Source organism: Neofelis nebulosa, chromosome 12, assembly GCF_028018385.1.
Source record: "Neofelis nebulosa isolate mNeoNeb1 chromosome 12, mNeoNeb1.pri, whole genome shotgun sequence".
Classification (NCBI taxonomy): Eukaryota; Metazoa; Chordata; class Mammalia; order Carnivora; family Felidae; genus Neofelis; species Neofelis nebulosa.
The window spans coordinates 63981990-64004200 of NC_080793.1; the positions used below are offsets into that span (position 1 = coordinate 63981990).

Genomic DNA, 22211 nt, shown 5'->3' on the forward strand with positions numbered 1-22211 from the left:
GCCAGTCTAAAATATTTTAACTATATGACATTCTGGAAAAGGCAAAATTATTGAGATAATGAAAAGAAAAATGGCTGCCAGGAGTTCAAGAGGGAAAAGCCAAAGGGGAGAGGTTGAATAGACACAGAGCAGATTTTCCAGGCCAGTGAAACTGTTCTTTATGTTTTAGGGTAGTGAGACTGTTGTTCTCTATGATAATGTAATAATGGGTAGTACAGTAGATGAGATTATTCATGTAGCAAAAGAACCATACAACACAAAGATTGACTGCCAATGTCAACTATGGATTTTAGGTAGTAATAATATATCATTCATTAGTTGTAGAAAATGTACCACACTAATGTAAGATGTTAATAATAGAGGATACTGTGTGTGGGGTATATGGGAACTCTACTTTCTTCTCAATTATTTTGTAAACCTAAAAATACTCTTTAAAAGTCTACAAATAATTTGTTTTTGTGTCCTTAGGTCTCTAATTTGTTAGAGTCTGATGTGTGCATGCATTAATTTTGAAAGAAAGTTTACTCGTGGAAATGCAAAATTGATAAAATTAATTTTCTTACTGTTGGTTATATATATTTTCATGTATTGCATAATTTTAAACAGTTAGCTTACCCACCTCCACCCCCCAGATAAATCTTGCCAAAATATGACTCTTTCTTTTTTTGTTAATGCTTGCCCCGTTTTGTGGTATTTGTTCTATTGCACAGCAGTATTCATAAGAGATACTTGTGTATACCCTTGAAACTTTATTTTAAAAGATATACTTCTGGGGGCACCTGGGTGGCCAAGTCAGTTAAGCATCTGATTTCGGCTAGGTCACAATCTCATTTTTGGTAGGTTCAAGGCCCATGTAGGGCTCTATACTGACAGTGCAGAGCCTGTGTGGGATTCTCTCTCTCTCTCCCTCCCTCTCTGCCCCTCCCTGACTTGAGCTTTCTCTCTCTTTCAAAATAAATAGACTTAAAAAAAAAAAAGGTATACTTCTGGAGGGGAAGTAAGCTCTCTTTAACCCTCCTCCCACCACCAACTCATTGTCCCTGCTCCCATTTTTACTGTGTATTAAAAATAAATTCAAACATTCTAGATATAGTAAAATGAGCATCGTATGCACATATTACAGATTTAACAATTCTTAACTTTGCCATATTTTCTTTTCTGTTTTGCTGCATTTTAGAAAGTAAATTATAAATATATGATTTAATAATTGAATTTTTTTTTTATGTTTCAAGTTTCTATTTAAATTCCAGTTAGTGAACATTTAGTGCAATACTTTCAGGAGTAGAATATAGTGATTCACCACCCACACACAACACCCAGTGCTCACCCCAACAGATGCCTTCCGCAACACTCATCACCCATCCTGCCCATCCTCTGCCCACCTCTCCTCCCAGTACTCCCAGCACCCGCCAGTCCCCACAGTCAAGAGTGTCTCAGGGCCCCTGGGTGGCTCAGTCGATTAAGCATCTATTGATTACGCTCAGGTCATGATCCCAGGGTCATGCTCTCTCCTGCTCTGTTTCAAAATAAATAAGTAAAACTTAAAAAAAAAAAAAAAAAAAAAAGTCTCCCACGGTGAACCCCATCGCCCTTCTTATCTTTCCTTCCCCTATGTACATCTGTTCTGCCGCTCAAACTCCACATTTCTTTATGTATCTTTAAAAATAAGAACAATTTCCTACATTGTACAAATAATCACACTAACCAAAGTAATGGTAATTTTCCTTTATATTTCTAGTATCTAGGCTATATTCATGTTTCTCCAATTGTAGTCTCTTGTAGCTGTTGTTTTTTTCCAACTAGAATCCAACTGAGAACCATGCTTTGCAATATGTTGTCATGTCATAAAGTTAAAGTCTAATCCATGTATCTGGAGACTTAGGAAAAGTCTTCAAGGGTCAAGTCCAGTTGTCATGTCCCAAGGCGCTAATTGCGGGGGGGGGGGGGGAGGCTTCTAACATTACTTCCTGCAGTTTCCAAGTTTTGTGGGAAATGTAATCTTTTTTTAATGTTTATTTATTTTTGAGAGAGAGGGAGAGTGTGTGAGCCGGGGAGAGGCAGAGAGAGGGGGAGGGAGACAGAGGATTTGAAGCTGGCTCTGTGCTGACCGGGGGGGGGGGGGGGGGGGGGGGGGGCGGGAGGCGTACTGGACCGCAGGAAGGGTGAGATCACGACCTGAGCCAAAGTGGGATACTTAACCTACTGCGCCACCCAGGCCCCCTGGGAAATGTAGTTTTAAACGTCACGGGCCTACCGCGCAGCACTCTGGGAATCCAGCTTGGGGTCTCATTCTGCGCAAGTGCACATCCAGCCCTATCTCTTTCCGCGGGCCTTCTCTGCCTGAAGAGGACACGATCTCGGCTTCCTTGGGTCTGTGGGGGAATAGAGGCTGCGCGCCGGGGGTGAGAGCACTGGGGACACGGCTTCGCGAAGTGTGGGGCTCTGCTAGGTCGGGTAGGTTTGTGTGCGGCGAAAGCCAGGGGGAAGTTCGAGGAAGCTCCTGGCAGATTCTCCCCTCCTCCAGCCTCTGTGCGGGGAGGGGGGGGGGGCGGGCCTCTGTGCGGGGAGGGGGGGGCGGAGGGGGGCGGGCGGGTGTTGGTTCCCACCTACTTCTGCGGAGCAGGTGGGGCTGAGTCCCCTGTCTGGAGAAGGTACTTCCTGTGGGCTCTGGGTGCTGGGACTGTGGGCAGTGGAAAGGGAATCGGCCTTTATGATGTTTTCGATGAACATGAGGCTACCAACAGTAGCTTGTGCATTAGTCTGAGAATTAAGTGTGTAAGTTACTGTCACAAGATGCTTTGTTCCCTTTGGTATTTTATTTAAGCCTTACAATTGCCTTTAACATTCCATGTTAAAAAGTGAAAGGAACTTACTGGGGACGGAATGATATACCTGAGGGCACGGCTGGTAAGTGAGAGAGGCTGGAATAAACACAAGTAGATTTTACTCCCTACTTTTTACTCTTTCCAATATCCATTCTGCCCCAAACCCAGAGGTGAAACCTCTGGAGCTCTTAGCAGAGTCCCCAAATTTTCAGAGGAGATATGATTGTGAAGTGAATATGGACAGAACCTCACAATGTGGTAAATATTTCCTGGGATTTGTGGATTCTTTTTAGAGCCCCTCCTTCAGACAGAGAGTCTTGAACCTTCCTGCACTAAGCTATCTCCATTCTCAGAGGCACATTCTGATAATCTAATGCAGTGCTGGCCAGTAGAAAGATAACACAAACCAAACATAATTTAAAATTTTTCAGTAGCAACAGTGAAAAGATTAAAGAGGTGAAATTTGTTTTACTGATGTGTTTAACTCAGTATATCCAAATTACTATTTTGATTTGTGAGTAGGCACACTTGAGGTGTAGTAGTTGCATGCAACTAATGACTACATTACTGGATTTGTAGTGAATTCCAAAGTCACATTTAGAGTGTTAAATGGAGATTTCAAATGCAGTAAATTTGTTTCTCAGACCTGGATCCCAGCCCCTCTGGAGGAAAGTAGGTCTTAAGATAGGAAAATGAGAGCCCTAGAAACCATTGTCAGCTCTTCTGACAGATCCTTCATTGGAGTTTCAGAACAGAGGCAGAAGGTTCAGGAAAGGCACAGGTCCTGATTTTCTATACCAGAAGCAGTTCTTGATCCCTGTACAGCATGAGTGATGTATATTCAGGAGTATTTTCATGAATTGTGTAATTTTAAACAGCTAGCTTACCCCACCTCCACCGCCCCCCCCAATAAATCCTGCCAAAATATGACTCTTGGTAATGTCATCACACCCCTGAAGCCATCACAGACTGGACAGTGGCACTGGACCTCCTTGCAGAAGGTGGTAACTTGAGGTTGAGAGGGGTGGGTTACTGTCATGCTGTACAGGAACAGGCACGTCACTGGATGGCTGGTGAGGACATGATGCCCAGGGACGATATAACCAGCCAGAACTGGTGAAATCTTAAACAGCACCCAGTTTCCTTCATTCTCCCCTCTTTCCAGATTCTGAGCTGCCCTCACTCTATGTCCATCAGCACATATGGCATCTAGTTATGTGATGCTCCCTCTTTCCTGAATGTAGGTAATAATAAAAGGAGAGTAGAAGAGAGGCGTTCTATATTGGACACTTTGGAAGCCCAAAATATTGGGCCTGAAAGAATGATTTTTGTAAAGACACCCAAGGCAGAATCAAGAACTAAGCACAGTACTGTTTACTTAAATAGATAAGTACTATAGGCATCTTATTAAAAAATATGTCTTATAAGTTGCAACCAAGTTAGAACAAAAAGTTAGAAAATATATTTCTTGCATAAAGCATCCCATCTTTGTTTTGGAGTTTTCTGGGGAAGTTCTAACTCAAGGTATAAAGACAACACAAACTTGGTTAACAATCACATCTAAGTAATTTTTTTAACAGTTTAAATGAAGGTAGAAGGTTTTACCTTTGTATGCCTGAATTTGTTTAACCAATCTCCTTTTGTTTTATTTTGTGTTTGTTGTTGTTGTTCTTAATTAGAAGGGGACATAAATTGTTAATTCATCGACTTTTGAGTTACACAGCAGTGAAAAGACAAGTTTAAGCCGACATAATCATATTGGAGATGCACTTGTTCAGGTACTGCCTCTGTGTGGTCCCTCCTGTTCTTTCTCAAGAATGTCAAAAGGACATTCTTCTATAGGGAAACCTTTTTTTCTAGCTGGTGTTATGGAAATTTTTAGGCAAATGAAAATAGTTGTAAGGCAGACCAGGTTTCTCATAACTCTATTTTTCTTTCCTCTTCCCCAGGAGAACCTTTTCATTTCTTTACATTCTTCAAGGAGCAGCAGAAAATGAACATAGCTCAGGTGAGTTCTGTTTTAATAATCTGTTTGTTTTACAGTAGATTTTATAAGGGCTTAGGTGTCTATTCACATGGAAAAGTAAAAATAGAAATGGATCAGATGCCTTCATAGGTGGAGATACAGATGAAGAGCAGAGCAAAGGTAGCATGTGGATATATGTAGATGCTCTTATATTACAATTTTATCAAATTGGAGCTCTAAATTTATTTTTGAATTTTTGGTAGCCATGTCAGAGTGTTAGACAAACAATGCTTTTAAAGGTCAACACTGATGAGATGATTATGCAAACTGATACCTCATAGAATGTTAAGACATTTGAAGTTCAAAAAAAATCTGTTTATCTTTTTTTTTTTTAATTTTTTTTTTAACATTTATTTATTTTTGAGACAGAGAGAGAGCATGAACAGGGGAGGGTCAGAGAAAGAGGGACACAGAATCTGAAACAGGCTCCAGGCTCTGAGCTGTCAGCACAGAGCCCAACGCGGGGCTCAAACCCACGGACCGCGAGATCATGACCTGAGCCAAAGTCGGACGCTTAACCGACTGAGCTACCCAGGCACCTCCCCAAAAATCTGTTTTTCGAGTAGGTGATTTAGTTAACAATTTGTCAGTAATAACTCTAAAATAATATAGAACATTGTCTCTACTTGTTCTTCAGTAAAAGTAGAAGACATAATGCTAAATGTGAACTTGGTCAATTCTATTTTCCAGAAATTCAAACATAAGTGTTGAATAAGACATTTTTTCTGATGAATCAACTGAATATCCTTAAAATTACTGTCCATAAATATTTTGAGTACCCTTGGTATTTGGATTGCTCAGCAGACAATTTAAAATTGTGTTCTGTTTCAAATGTTTAAATACTTTCTGTTCACACTTGGTTTCTCTCCCACTTGCCTATCATATCCAGTGACCAGAGACTTGACTGTAATCACATCCTTGAGTCTTGTCAAGTCCTTTCTTTACCTGACTTTTCTGAGCACTTGTCTCTGCTTCTCACTCTGCCCTTCTGGAAAATTTCTTTGTTAGTGTCTGTGACACCCTCCACTGGCTTTTTCCTTCCCCTGCTACTATCTTTGTGGAGTCATCTACTTTCCCTTGTACTTTCATGTGGCTCATCCCCCATTTTTGTCCTTGGCCTTTAATCTGCTCTATTATCTTGGTATGGTTTTATTCTCTTTATTTTTATCTAAACTTTATTGAGATTCAGTTCATATACCATGCCATTCACCCATTTTAAGTGTAGAATTCAGTGATGTTTTAGTGTAAATGTGCAGATATCACCACACTCAATTTGAAAATACTTTCATCACCTTAAAAAGCACCTCTACATTTTATCCCTTCTCATCTGCTCATTTGCCTCTAAGCCCCAAGCAACCACTAATCTATTTTCTGTCTGTATAGATTTGCTGACTCTATTATTTCTTGTAGGAGGGTTTTGCCTATGACAAATTTTGTTTTTGTTTATCTAGGAGGGTTTTAATTTTTCTATTTTTACTAGTTATATAATTCTTGGTTGACAACTTTTTTTCTTTCAGCATTTGTCATACATCATTTCATTACCTTCTGTCCTCCATGGTTTCTGATTAGTAATCTGTTTTTAATACTGTTGTACATGATAAGTCACTTCATTCTTGCTACTTTCAGTATTGTCTCTTTGTCTTTGTATTTGACTGTTTGATTTCCATGTGTTTAGGTGTGGATCTCGAACTCTAAATTTATCCTACTTGAAGTTTGTTGAGCTTCTTGGATTTGTAGATTAATGTTTATCATGAAATTTGGAGACTTCTTGGCCATTGTTTCTTCAAATATTCTTTCAGACTTTCTGTTTGGGACTCATGCATATGTTGGTAAGCTTAATGCTATCCCATATTTCATTTTCTGTCATTATTTTTTCTTTGTTTCTCACACTACATAATTTCAGTGGGCATATTGTCCACTTTGTTCATTCTTTCTTTCACCTGCTCAAATCTGCTGTTGAACCCCTCTGGTGAAATTTTGATTTAGTTCTTATATTTTTCAACTCTTGAGTTTCTATATAATTTATATTTGTTATATTTCTATCTCTTTATTGATATTCTTTATTTAGTGAAATTTTTTTTTTTATATTCTCCTTTAGTCCTTGGACATTGTTTTCTCTAGGTATTTGACCATATTTAAAATAGCTGATGTAAAGTTATTGCCTAGTAAGTCTAATGTCTGCTTCCTTAGGAGCAGTTTCTATTAATTATACCTTTTCTGCACATATGTCTTTCTTTCTTTTCTTGTTTACTTATATTTTTGTTGCAAATTGGACATTTTAAATAAAATAATGTGACAACTCTAGAATTTCTCCTCTCCACAGGGGTCATTGTCAAAATTTATTTTGTTCAGTGACTTTTTAAAAAATTCTGTAGAGCCTGTTTCTTGTCATCTGAGGCAGCTAAAGTTGTCTACAGAAATTTCTTTAAATGCCTAGAACCAGTAAATTTTCCAGTCTTTGCTAAGGAGATCTGTGCATGTTTGGGAATTCCTTCTACAGTCAGACAGGCAGTTAATAACTCTGCATTAACCTACACTTCCTTCTAATGCCAAACTCAGAGTCACCTAGAATTGACAGCTTAGACCCTTCTCACATCTTTCCTGAGCATACTCACAGCCTTGGGTGTATGCACAGCTCTGTGCAAGTATATGACCTCCTAGATTTCAGGAATATATCAGAGCTTTTCAAAACATTTATGGACATCTCATTATCCAGCTTTTCCTTTCAAGCTTCTTAGTTAAGCCATTAATTGCCCCAGCTGTTATCTACCACCTCAGATAGCCATTAAGTTAAACAAATGCCTTTAGTTGTTGTTGTATTTAATGTTTGTTTATCTTGAGAGAGAGAAAGCATGTGCATGTGGGAGGAGCAGGGAGAGAGGTAAAGAGAGAATTCCAAGCAGGCACCATGCTGTTCGCACAGAGCCATGCAGAGCTCAATCCCACAAACTGTGAGGTCGTGACCTGAGCCGATACCAAGAGTCGGACACTTAACCGACTGAGCCACCCAGGTGCCCTGCCTTTAGTTGTTTTTGACAAATACCTGTGAGAATAAGGCTTTTCACGCTCTGAGCTAGCTCAAACAAAGGCATCCTGATAAGCAGGGTCTTTTAGGAAACCACCAAACAGGTCAAATAATGACAGTTTTCTGTGAATGAGGCTTTGATGGATCTCCAACCCAGTTCTGCTGTTGTTGTGGTTGCCAGGCTTCTGGTTGCAGACCATTGGTTATCAAACTACTGCAGAGTTGGGAGAGAGAGGGATGGGAACAGGGTAAGTTAAAAGGATATGGATCAGCATTCTTATTATGATTCCGCTGGTTTTTTTTAATGTTTTGAAGATAGCCTTTGTTAATTTCTATAATTTTGCCAGTTTTTTCATTGTTATTTATGGGCAAGAGAAATTTCTTAGATCCTTCAACATTTATATTTACGTCACTTGTTAGCTTATTTTTTTTTAATCCAAGTGATTTCATTAAGTCAGATAGTAAAGAGATTGGCAAAATGAAAGCAATGCCACTTTTCTCACTAATTTTTTTAGTTTTGGAGGATAAAATTAAAAAATTTTTTTAGATTAAATTATATGAGGGGTATTCCTGTTCTTTTGTTTTTTTTAGTTACCAGCTACTACTACTGAGTTTCACACACAGGAGGTACTCACTTAGTAATACCGAAGACATGAATGAACAAATAACTGGATACATAACTGGGGGGAAAAAACTTGCTTCTATCCTATTATTTCTTAGTCTTTTTCTTTTTCTTTCCTATTTATAATTGTGATAAGAACACTTACATGAGATCTACTCTCTTAGCACATTTTTTATGTGTATAGTACAATATTGTTAACTATAGGTGAGCTACACAGCAGATCTCTAGAACTTAATGATTTTGCATAACTGAAACTTTTTACCAATTGAACAGCAACTCCCCAATTTCCCCTCCTCCCAGCCCCTTTGAAGTGCTTTGTTGTGGAAATTTTCCCTTTTCTCATTTTCTAAGATTCTACCCTTTCCTTACTCTTACTACTTTTCAGAAAACTTTTTATTTAGCTTTGTGGCCTATACTTTATTTGCCACCCTCTTTAATATTCAGGCTTCCTCAAATTCTGTTTGGTATTTTTCTTTCCTCAGTCCCATATAGGATGCATAGCAAGCATATAGTTCAAATTGTTGTCTGTTTGCCTCTTAAAATTTTAGGTACAACCCAAATTGCTAATAAGTCCTAAATTCTTGCCTTCATTTTAGACCTCGTTTCTGTGTTCTAAAACCATGTGTATACTAGTTTAAGAGATAGGTCCGGTTTTATGTTCACAGACCCTTCAAGAACAACATGAACAGATCTGTTCACTAAAACTTCTAACATTTATTTTCCTTTTGTTTCCTAAATGTCAGTGTTTAGCATCAACATTCCAGAAGCTGCTCATACAGTTAGACTAGGTGGTTGCACAAGAAGGTAGTTATCAAATTGGTTGTTGCTGCTGCTCTGTGATTATATCCCTATCATTATATTCATTGTTGTTACTTCAGTTAAAATAATGTTCTCTTATATTGCTCTCTATGGTTCCAACTGCCTGGTAAGTTGTTCTTTGCTCTTCATGAACTCTAGATTTATGTTATCTTTATGTATTTATTTATACCTAAGTTTGATTGTGTAAAATATCTTCACAGCTTACATGTTATCCCTTCTTTGTCTCTCATTATTTACAATGATGATGCCTGAAGAGGGAATGAACATCTTAGAATTCTCTAAATACCCATGGTAATCACTTGGGATGTAGAGGAAGAATTGTAGGAAGCCTCTATACGTTGAATTTTTTTGTCTTAAAAAAATCTATGGTTTATAAACAGATATAAATGAATTATAGTAAGTTAAAAATCTTGATAACTGAATAACTCCGCAAAGACAAAATTAGGTCAGAAATAGATGCCTTTTAAACCATTTGTTTTAAAGCTTAAAAGTAAACAGGAAAAATAGTAATTCTCAAAGATACTTTCTTTTCACTTAATTCTGAATCCGTGAATAAAATGTATTGTCACAGGGGTCTGTGTCATTCGAAGACGTGGTTGTCGAATTTACCCAGGACGAATGGCAGTACATGAGCCCTGCTCAGAGGACACTGTACAGAGATGTGATGCTGGAGAACTATAGCCACCTCATCTCAGTGGGTAAGCATACCTTAGTATGTGACTTCCTCTAGGTTACATTTACTTTTTTTTTAAAGTTAACAAAACACATGGACTCTTTGTAGAGATTAATGTTGTACAGGCTTTTGAGTAAGAGGTCCAAGATAATGGAAGCCTTTAAGGAAACAGAAACAATGTTTATGTTACTACTTTCCATGGAAAACTTCAATTGAGCACATTATTTTGCTTCTCTTGCTACTGTTAACTTTCTACACCTTTGGAAACCAAAAAGCCAATGGATCTGGTCTATATATACCCTCAATTGTCATGTTTACAGGGTATTGCTTGACCAAACCCAAGATGATCTTCAGGTTGGAGCAAGAAGAAGAGCCCTGGTCCTTAGAGGAAGAATTCCTAAACCAGAGGTACCCAGGTGGGTGAGCACTGACAAAAGGAAACACTTGGGGTAGTTCAACTTTTAGGGGAATACCTTCGAAAGTTTGTTTTATCCTTTTAAACAGCTCTATTGAGATAGTTTACATATTGGACAATCCACCCATTTAAAGAGTACAATTCGGTGGCTGTTCATATATTCACAGATACATGTAAACATAACCACACTCCCATTTTCATCACCTCAAAAAGAAACCTTATACCCTTTAGCTATTGTCTCCCTTCCTCCTGTCCCCTACAGCCTTAGCAATCACTAATCTACTTTCTGTCTTATAGATATGCCTATTACATTTCATGTAAATGGAATCACACATTATGTGGTCTTTTATGATTGGTTTCTTTCACATAGGATTACAAGATTCATATGTATCAATATTTCATCCTTTGATTGACAAAATAAGGTCTCATTGTTCATTCTTCAGTCATTAGATGTTTGGGATTCTACCTTTTGGCTATTATTGAATAATGCTAATAGAAACATTCCTTTACAAGTTTTTGCATGGATTTATGCTTTTTTTTGACATGTGTTTTTATTTATTGAGTTATACTTAAGAATGGAATCACTGGGTTTTATGGTAACTATTTCAGGAAACTCCAGACTATTTTTCACAGTGCCTGCACCATTTTTCATTCCTAATGACAGCATATGAGGGTTCTGATTTTTCCACATCTTCACCAATAATTGTTATTATCTGACTTGTAGCCATCCTAGTAAAAGAGAAGTGATGTATTATTTAAGTTTTGATTTGCATTTCTGTATTAGTCATCTGGCCTGGCATAATAAAATACCATAGTCTGGGCGGTTTAAACAACAGAAATTTTTCATAGTTCTGGAGGCTGGAAGTCCAACATCAAGGTGCCAGCATAGTTAATTTCAGTGAGGCATCTTCCTGGCTTGCAGATGACTGCCTTTTGACTATGCCTTCATATGGCCTTTCCCGTGTACTTGCATGGAGAGAAAGAGAGCTGTGATGTCTCTTCCTATTCTTATAAGGACACCAACCCTATAAGAGTTGGAGCTCTACCATTATGACTTCATTTAGCCTTAATTATTTCTCCAGAGGCCTTATCACCAAATTACATTGAGGTTGAGGGCTTCGACATATGAATTGCAATTCAGTCTATGACAATTTACCTGTTCACTAGTGATGTCAAGGATTTTTTCATGTGCTTGTTAGTATTTGTGCAAACTAATAAACAATTTCAAGAATTTCAAAAATTATAGTTTCAATATAACTCTTAGAGCAAAAAGGTAAAATCATCCTGAGCGTGTTTACTGAAAGTTTTTGTTGTGAAACTATTAAAACAGATTGCATAACATAAAAATTGACATAATTTTTGGACCATGCATGTTTCCCAGTCACTAAATATAAATGATTTGATCATATTAGTTAGCTAAAAAAGATATTCCTAAATAAGTATCTTTGAAAGATTGTAATAAAAGGATAGTAAAGTTATTAAGGCAAAAATAAAATAGTTTAGGGGGGCGCCTGGGTGGCTCAGTCGGTTGGGCGGCCGACTTCAGCTCAGGTCATGATCTCATGGTCCGTGAGTTCGAGCCCCGCGTCAGGCTCTGTGCTGACAGCTCAGAGCCTGGAGCCTGTTTCGGATTCTGTGTCTCCCTCTCTCTGACCCTCCCCCGTTCATGCTTTGTCTCTCTCTGTCTCAAAAATAAATAAACGTTAAAAAAAATTTTTTTAAAAAATCAAATAGTTTAGGGTTTCATGTTACCATTCAGGTTTGATTTTAGGCAATAAATGCATAACTTAAAAAAAAACGCCCTCTAGTCAAGAGCACAAGTTATGCATTTCAATGACTACACCAAACAATATCATACCAATTATCATAAAACACAAAATAATGGAGTACTAAGAATTTAAAATTCACCAGTATTAGGAGGTAATAATGTACTTTATCTGATTATATTAGACATGCTATAAACATTAAGTAAGTATGCCTATATAAACGTAGATGATATTTATTTAAAGGGAACCATATATTTGTACATTTATCCTGAAATCAAAGAACAAGCCTTTCAAGTTCCCATGGATTTATTATAAGATAGTGAAATGCAATATTAGTCTAAAAAAGAAAACCTCAATAAATCCAAATTAGAATCCCATAAATAATAATCTGAACATATTTTGATAAATCTAGAAATTAATGATAACATGAGTAAAAAAAATCTATTGATATGGATATTTCAAAGATTACCTCTTTTAAACAACATATAAATACAAAAGGATATCAAATCCAAAATTGCATGACATTTATAAAAATAAATATGCATATTATTAACATTAGGATATGTGTAAGTTAATGAACAGAGGTAAATTGGTAGTCTCCTAGTAATAAATTAAGCAAGAACAATAACAAAAATGTACTAATACAAGCAGAATTTAAAAGTGAAATTAAAAATTAAACTGGAGGATTGAGAAATTGTCGTATGTTTCTTAGAATAAAAAACAGTAAAATGAATGAGCTAACCCTAACAAAAACAAAAGAAAAGAAGCACTTATGTGATAAATTCAAGATTGTAAAATTTAATGCAATATCAAAGCAAATCTCATTCATAGAAGTGATGTGATAGGGGCGCCTGGGTGGCGCAGTCGGTTAAGCGTCCGACTTCAGCCAGGTCACGATCTCGCGGTCTGTGAGTTCGAGCCCCGCGTCAGGCTCTGGGCTGATGGCTCGGAGCCTGGAGCCTGTTTCCGACTCTGTGTCTCCCTCTCTCTCTGCCCCTCCCCCGTTCATGCTCTGTCTCTCTCTGTCCCAAAAATAAATTAAAAAAACGTTGAAAAAAAAGAAGTGATGTGATAGGATTTGCTCTGTTAGATATGTAAAGCTGTGAGAGTTAAGTAGTATGAAACTGGAGGTGGGATAGTTTAATATAATAGTGAAACAGAAAAGAAAGGTCAAGAAAAACACATATGCTTTATAGATAATTGGTCTTTGACAGGTGGTTCTATTCCCACAGATCAGTGGAGAAAGAATCTTGAGGTAATCTTTTGGATCTACATGAAAAATGGGATTCAGGTGGCTTAAAGTCCTGATTTTCAAAGCAAAACTAGAAATATTCTATATGATAATGAGAATGTGTTCATGACTCTGCTTAGGGAAGAAATTAAGAAGATATAAAAAGTATTAACTGGGGGAAAGATGGAGTAATGTATTTTGTTTTACTCTGCCCACTAAGTACAGCAAAATGTATATGTGTGTGTGTATGTGTGTGTGTGTGTGTGTGTGTGTGTACGGACATAAACATAGACCTATATATATGTATATGCATATTATATATAAAAGTATATATATATATATGTATATATATATATTTGTATGTTTAGAGAGAGAGAGAGGGAGAAAGACAGAGACAGAGAGAGAGGGAGAGAGGGGAAATGTAACATTCTGATAGATAACAAAACAATGAAGGTGAACTAGGGGCCTTGGCACTTGATAAAATACAGGGTGGTTAGTGTTAGGAAAATGCTGGTAGGGACCCTGATCTCTTACCCTTCTCCATTGTTAATAGAGCAACCCACTCCTCCAACTCCCAAAGGTGTCTGTGGAAGTTTAGTCCACACTTGGCAGTAGTGAAGCTGCATTCCACTTCTTTTGTTGGCATGATTTCAGAAGAGGTTGGCTAATACTGAACATTAATTTTGATAAGTCCTATTTATTAATTTTTTTCTTAAGGATCATGCATTTGTTGTGCTGTCTAGAAGTATCAAAACTCAAAGTAACACAGATTTATTCATGTTTTCTTCTAGAAATTTTTAAATTTCACATTTTATATTTTATGATCCACTTGGTGTTAGTTTTCATAGACAGGATGAGTTATGTGTTAAGTTTAAATTTTTGAAAAGGGGAGTCTAGTTATTCTAGCACCATTTTATTGAAAAAATTATCATTTCCTATTGAATAGCATTTCCATTGTTCTTAGAAAATGGATGAACATATATTTTGTATATGGTACATAAGTATAAATATATGTGTATATTTGTACTTTTATTCTGTACATTTTAGACTATATATTTCTGTGGTATCTCTATTCTTTTTTATTTATCTACATATTTATCCTTCCCCAGTACCACATTAATTTTATTACTCTAGATTCTTAATTAGACCTTGAAGTCAGGTAATGTGAGTCCACCAATTTTCTTATGTATAAATTTTAAAATGATCTTCTTGATATTTACAAAAAGCATGCCAACTATTCAACTGGGATTGTATTGAATTTATAGATCAAAAGAGGATTGATATCTTAACAATATAGATTCTTCCAATCAATAAAGAACATCTACATATCCTTTTATTTATGGTTTCTTTGATTCTTTTTATCAGTAGTTTTCAGCAGATACCAAGTATTTTGTTTTTTGTTTTTTCAGCACTATGGTAAATCATATTCCTTGTCAGATTTAAAATTCCAGTGATAATTGCTTGTATATGATTGGCTTTTGTATATTGGCTTTGCATTTTGCCTTGCTTAAAACAGTTATTAGTTAAGGAGCTCTTTTGAAGATTTTCTTGGGGCTCTCTGGGTAGACTTACTGTGTATCGTTTATTTCTATTCTTGCTTTATTGCATTGGTTGGAACTTCCACAGTCTGGAATAGAAGTGCTGAGGGTAGACAGCCTTGTCTTTTTCCAATCTTAGTATTCAGTCTCTTATTCTTAAGTAAGTCTCTTATTCTTAATTATGATATTAGCTACAGGCTTTCTGTATATTCCCTTTATAATAGGTTAATGGATGGAATTTGAATTTTGTAAAATATTTTTTACCTTAAATGATGTGATTTGTCTTCATTCTTTAGATGATTAAGATGATGAATTACATTGATTGACTTTTAAATATTGCAATAGTATTCTTGGGATGAACCCCCACTTGATCCTGATAAATCATTTCTTTTCATATATAGTTCTTTTTGATGCTTTTTTTTTGAGGATTTTTACATTTATGTCATGAGGGATATTGGCCTGTAGGTTTCTTTTCTTGTGTTTTCTAGAAGAAATTATGTAAAATTGGTATTTTATTATTATTATTATTATTATTTTTAATGTTTGGCAGAGTTCACTAGTTACTACCATCTGATCCTGGGCAGTTTCTTGGAACTACATCTTTGTCAATCACATATTCAGTTTCTCAGATGCTGACCTATTGTGTTACCTCTTCCTTCATGAGTTAATTTGGTAGGTTTTTCAAATGAAATTTGTCCATTTCACTTAAATTGTCAAACTTACGGGCATAGAGTTTCCCCTAATATTCTTTTACTGTCTTTTTAGTATTGTATCAGTATTTATGTCCCCTCTTGCATTTTTTTCTGATATTAATACTGTGTGTCTTCTCTTTTTTCTTCTTGGTTCTAGCACTTAAAAAAAATCTTCAATGAACTAAGCTTTGGTTTCATTTTTTTCTCTGCTTTTCATTTTCATTTTCATTGTCATCTTTAGTCTTTATTATTTTCTTTTTTCTTTCTTTAGATTTAATTTGTTCTCTTTGTCAAGTTTCTTAAAGTAGAAGCTTAGGTGACTGATTAGAGGTCTTTCTTTTCTAATATAAAAGATTGTAAGCTATGAATTTATCTCTGAGAACTACTTTAGCTGCATCCCACAAATTTGTATATGTTCTAAACAGTTTTTCATTCAATTCTAAATATCTTAATTTCTTGGGAGATTTTCTCTTTGACTAATGGATTAATTGGAAGTATATTAACTTACAAATATTTTGTGTCTCTCCAGGTAACTTTGTGTTAATCATTTCTAGTATAATTTCTCTGTGGCTTGAGATTATACTTTATACAATTTCTGTTCTTTTATATTTGTAAAGATTTTTCTTGTAGTCCATGATGTGGTATGCCTTGATGAATATTTTATGTATATTTAAGAATAATATGAATTAAGCTATTTTTAAAATGTTCTTGGATTTTGAGAGTATAGTTATTCCAAATGCTGCTGCATCCCTTCTAGCTATAATATTGTATTCCTGCCTCTTTTCCCTTTTTTCCTTCCCCTACCTGCTGTGTTGCCACAAGTACCCTAAAACAGATTTATTTCTTTTGCAGATTCCATGAGTAGATAGGAATGTAGTTTTAGGAATAGTTGCGGTAGTGATTGTTGTTACCATCCCTGAATGTCCTATAAATAGAACTTGCTTAGGATTCTTCATGATCTTTCCACTAAGCTCTTGGTTTGGCTCATGGAAAGAAATTTTGCAAGTGTCCAGTCCTTTGTACCTGTGGAAATGGAACTTTCATTTCCTGTTAAACCTATCTAGAACCACAGGGAAATATTCCATTTTTGTTAGGCTTGAGTAGGGTGCATATTGTCAAAAAGATTTTCTGTTCTGTTAGACTATCTTTATTTCAGACCTTTGGCCAGAAGGAATAGGGTTTTCTTGTAGCTCTTTTTGTCTGTGTGTTGTTGACTTTGGATTGCAGGCTTCTCCAACACTCCAGTACCCCATATAAGAATTATGGGAAACAGAAAAGCCTTGAAATCCTCTGCCATGTCATTTCTTGAGTCCCAAAGTTCCACATTCCATTTTGTAGCATCTTACTTACTTTTTTATTTATTACTGATTGATTTATTGATTTTCCAGGGATATTTTAATTGTAAGAGGGAGGACTTGGGAAGACAGCTACTCCATCTTGGCCAGCACTGGAAATAATACCTGTTTTCTTTAAATAACATGGATGAAGAGAGAGAGAGTATATTTCTTTTTCTCTGTGTGTATGAATTACTAATCTCTGGGAATGTGACCTGTAACAGTAGATTACAATACATAACAAACATATGGCTATAAATTCCTTTCCATAAGAAATGTAAGATACAGAGATGTTTTCTATTTTTCTCATTTTAGGATATTTCAGCATTGATATTCACATTGAGGGGAACCAGGAAAAACAAGAGAAACCTCTGTGGCAAGTAATACTCACTAATAACAAAACATTGAGTAAAGAAGAGCAGAAAGTCTTAGAAAAACCATTTAATCTGGATATAACTCCAAATTCTTCAGGAAATATGCCTTGTAAATATGACTCATGTAGAATGAATTTGCCAGGTGTTTCTGAATTAATTATTTGTGATAGAAACTATTCAAGAAAGAAGGCTGATTACATAGATGTATGCAAAAAATTGAAGCTTGATACTAAGCATGAGAAAACTTACACTGGAGAGAAGTCTTACAGATATAATAAAAATGTAAAACCTCTCAGTTATTGGAAAAATCATCAGAAACTTCAAACCCTGGAACAATCTTTTGAATGTAATGAATTTGGGAAAATTTTGCATGATAAGACTGTTTGTGTTATGGGAGAGGAATCCTATAAGGATGATGAATTTAGGAAAAACTGTGATAACTACATGAGAACTGGCACAAAAGAGAAATGCTTTCATCTTAATGAATGTAGGAAATCCAAAACCACTAATGAGAATTATAATAAAGTTCACATGGCTGTGGCACACTATGAATGTAATGAAAGTGGGAATAACTTCAGCAGTATCTCATCTCTCACTCAATCTCAGAGAACTGCTACAGAACAGACTAGTTTTGCAAGCAATAAGTGTGACGAAAACTTGAGCCAGAGCTCAGCCCATATAGTACAAAAAAAGACACAAACTAGAGATGAATTTTGTGTGTATAATGGATGTATAAATACCTTCTACCAGAAATTAGACCTTATAGTATGTCAGAGAACTCACACAGAAGAGGAATTGTACCAGCGTGGTAAATACAGGAGGTCCTTCCATCAGAACTTAGCCCTTAGTGTACATCAGCAAAGTGAAACTGGAGAGAAGTCATTTGAATGTAATGAATGCAAGAAATCCTTTTACCAGAAAGTACAACTCATTCATCATCAGAGGACCCATCCAGGGGAGAGACCTGAGGAATGTGGGGAATCTTTTTGTTCAAATTCACACCCTATTCATTATCCTGGAACTGATATAGGGGTCAGTCTCTATGGATGTAGTAAATGTGAGAAAACTTTCTGTCAGAAGTTAAACCTCAGTGAAAATCTGACAGTTCACACAAAGGAGACACCTTATGATAATAGTGGATGTGGGAAATCTTACAAGAAGTCTGCTCTTGTAGTATGCCAAAGAACACACACAGGGATGAAACTCTGTCAAAGTAATGTATATGGAAAAACATTCTCCAAGACGTCACATATCAGAGAACATCAGAGAATTCACACAAGGGAGAAATCCTACAAATGTATTGAATGTGGGAAAGCTTTCTCTAAGACATCACATCTCAGAGCACATCAGAGAATTCACACAGGCGAAAAACCCTACAAATGTGTTGAATGTGGGAAAACTTTCTCTCATAAGACACACCTTAGTGCACATCAGAGAATTCATACCGGGGAGAAACCCTATGAATGTAATGGATGTGGGAAAACTTTTGCTGATAATTCAACCCTCAGAGCACATCAAAGAATTCACACAGGGGAGAAACCCTATGAGTGTAATGAATGTGGGAGGCCTTTTACCCATATATCTGTTCTCAGAGCACATCAGAGAATTCATACCGGTGAGAAACCCTATGAATGTAATGACTGTGGGAGATCTTTTGCCCATAATTCAGCCCTTAGAGCACATCAGAGAATTCACACAGGAGAAAAACCCTATGAGTGTAGTGACTGTGAAAAAACGTTTGCCCATAATTCAGCTCTCAAAGTACATCAGAGAATTCACACAGGAGAGAAACCATATGAATGTAATGAATGTGCAAAAACTTTTGCCCATAATTCAGCCCTCAGAGCACATCAGAAAATGCACACAGGGGAGAAACTCTATGAATGTAATGAATGTGGGAAAACTTTTTCACAGAAGACACACCTCAGTACACATCAGAGAATTCACACAGGTGAGAAACCTTATGAATGTAGTGAATGTGGGAAAACCTTCTCTCAGAAATCATACCTCAGTGGACATGAAAGAATTCACAAAGGGGAAAAACCTTATAAATGTAATGAATGTGGGAAAACATTTGTTTATAAGGCAGCTCTCATTGTCCATCAAAGAACTCACACAGGAGAGAAACCCTATGAATGTAATGAATGTGGGAAAACTTTCTCCCAAAGGACACACCTCTGTGCACATCAGAGAATCCACACAGGGGAGAAACCTTATGAATGCAATGAATGTGGGAAAACTTTTGCTGATAATTCAGCCCTCAGGACACATCAGAGAATTCACACAGGGGAGAAACCCTATGAGTGTAGTGAATGTGGGAAAACTTTCTCCAAGACATCACACCTCAGAGCACATTTGAGGACTCAGACAGGGGAGAAACCCTATGAATGTAATGAATGTGGGAAAACTTTTTCCCAGAAGTCATATGTTATTGCACATCAGAGAATTCATACAGGTGAGAAACCCTTTGAATGTAATATATGTGGGAAACCTTTTGCCCATAATTCAACTCTCAGAGTACATCAGAGAATTCACACAGGTGTAAAGTCCTATGAATGTAATGAATGTGGGAAGACTTTCTCCCAGAAGTCACACCTAAGTGCACACCAGAGAATTCACACAGGGGAGAAACCCTATGAGTGTAATGAATGTGGGAAAGCTTTTGCACAAAATTCAACTCTCCGAGTACACCAGAGAATTCACACAGGAGAGAAACCCTATGAATGTAATGAATGCAGAAAAACTTTTGTCCGTAAGGCAGCTCTTAGAGTACATCACACCAGAATGCACACCAGAGAGGAAACCCTTACATGTAGTGAATTTGGGAAGTCCTAATGGGACTCAGATCTTATTGGATAACATATATTAAAGAAGCTTATGTCACATAGACTGGCAAATTGTTTCCTTTTCCACTAGGCACATCCATAGCTTGTCTAATTTCACAATCTGTCCTTCATTCAAGTGAGGCTGGTCATGGAATATGACACTATTACATTTAATCTAAGTCTAACCTTCAGAAGTCACCTTACATTCTTTCTGTCTTATACTGTATAGAGATATTTCCAGGGCAGACTTCAGTGCCATGTATTAAATATGGTAGAACATAAGGTGAAAGAAGCCAAATCTGAATAACTGGGTGAAACAGCATCTCCACTAACATCTTCACAAGTTGGCTTAAAAGAAAAACATCAAGTTGTACTCTGTTGAGCTTTTACGGATTTTGTTCTATTGGTTAAACACACATAGCTTAGATAATTCTGTTATGGTGGGACAAAACCCTATGAATATAAATGTCAGGAAGACCTATAAAATTCAGCCTGTCACTATGTATCAGAGATTTCATATGAGGAGAAAAGCTGTCAACATCTTGAGTGATCAGAAGCCTTCATTAAAAATTAGAGAAATCTCAGGGAAAAACACAAAAGCCTTTACTAGATGTTAAACATCAAATAATTAAGATTTGACCAAAATCTTATAATTTGATAATTTATATTTTAATGCATATTGAACAGTTGTTTCAGATTTTTTTTCCTGAGGAAATGTATCAGTTTCAGAATTGAAGATAAAATCTTCACCCAGAACTGTTGTACCTAAATTTGTGATTTATATATAACTTCAAGTTTTATAGAAAATATATAATAAAATATTCACCTGCACAGAAACTCACTGTGGAATGTGAAGTTTTAAAGATGGAGGAATAACTTAAATTCTGTGTACAACCCCAATAAATGTTTGTGGCTAGTCTCTGAGCTATGTGGTACATCTGTATTAGTTTGTGTAATAATTTATTATTGGTGATGAGTTCTAGTAGAAGACAGCAACCAAACCTCCTCTGGACCTAATCCATTTTCCTTTTTGATTTATAATTTATGTTCTTCTGTTGGCTTCCTTCAGCTTGATGCTGTTGATGCTGTGAGATTTTGGCCTGCCTGCTAGTGTGGCCCTGTTTTTCTAGGATATTGGAGATCCATAAGATTTCCTAAGTATCCTCATGTATCTGGATGGGTGAGTAGGCTGAATGTTGATTCTTACATGGTTTTTTGGCCTTCATTATATCTCACTAGTGGCTTATTTTGCACTGTGTAATTATAAAGGAAATCATCTCCTCATCCCTCTTGTATGCATGTAGCCTGGGCATCTCGTGTAGGCTCGTTTTCCAACCTCATAATGTATGCTCACACTGCAGCGTTGCAAACCAGTGTTATTTCTATCCTGCTAGGACAGTAGGTTTTGGAATTGGAATGAAAAAGGCTACTTTCATGTCATAAGTACCACACTGATATTGAAAAACAGACTAACTTGAGAACAGGTATTTTTTTGACAGTGGGTTGTTACCACCCAGCGGCATCACTACCAAAGAAAGTCATTGGATGAAGGCTGTATCATCATAGTACCAGGGCTACTACACCAGCCACTGAATCAGCACTCCTTGTGACAAGGAAGTTCCAGCAGCTAAGAAAATGTTTGCTCTTCCTCAGTCTCTGTGCTCTTCCTCAGTCTCTGACACCTTGATGCAACTTGAGCTTATTGCACAATGTTCAAAGGGAAATGAAAGAAAAAAACATCTCTTTCCACATGTCTGATTTTTTCAGAAAACTGTATGAAAAGGAAATTATCAAATCTTGAATACATTAAAAAAATTAACTTCAGTTTAGAATAGTGTTAGATTTAAATAATTACCAATACTAGGTCCTATATACTCACCCAGTTCCTCTTATTAACATCTTTTATTACTCTGGTATATTTGTCTTAACTAAGTAATGACACTGATACATTATTAACTAAACATCATTTTTCAGATTGCACTGTTTTTTCCTAATATTTTTTTTATATTTCAAGATGCCATTCAGGATACCACATTACATTTAATA

General features: G+C 36.4%; 1 protein-coding gene across 5 annotated transcripts; it reads left to right on the forward strand.

Moving 5' to 3' along the window:
- The first annotated feature begins 2206 nt into the window (after positions 1–2206).
- On the forward strand, positions 2207–21089 carry ZNF658 (zinc finger protein 658). Of its 5 annotated transcripts, XM_058695438.1 has the most exons (7): positions 2261–2454; positions 4505–4603; positions 4775–4833; positions 6527–6680; positions 9889–10015; positions 10311–10406; positions 17282–21089. In XM_058695438.1, exons 4-7 carry the CDS (start codon positions 6669–6671, stop codon positions 20173–20175), a joined length of 3129 nt encoding a protein of 1042 aa, XP_058551421.1. In that variant the 5' UTR covers positions 2261–2454; positions 4505–4603; positions 4775–4833; positions 6527–6668; the 3' UTR covers positions 20176–21089. The 5 variants fall into 5 exon arrangements, with proteins under 5 accessions (XP_058551422.1, XP_058551421.1, XP_058551417.1 ...); XM_058695434.1 differs by lacking the exon at positions 6527–6680 and having other exon boundaries at positions 2262–2454; XM_058695435.1 differs by lacking the exon at positions 6527–6680 and having other exon boundaries at positions 2262–2402.
- The last annotated feature ends 1122 nt before the right edge of the window (positions 21090–22211 follow it).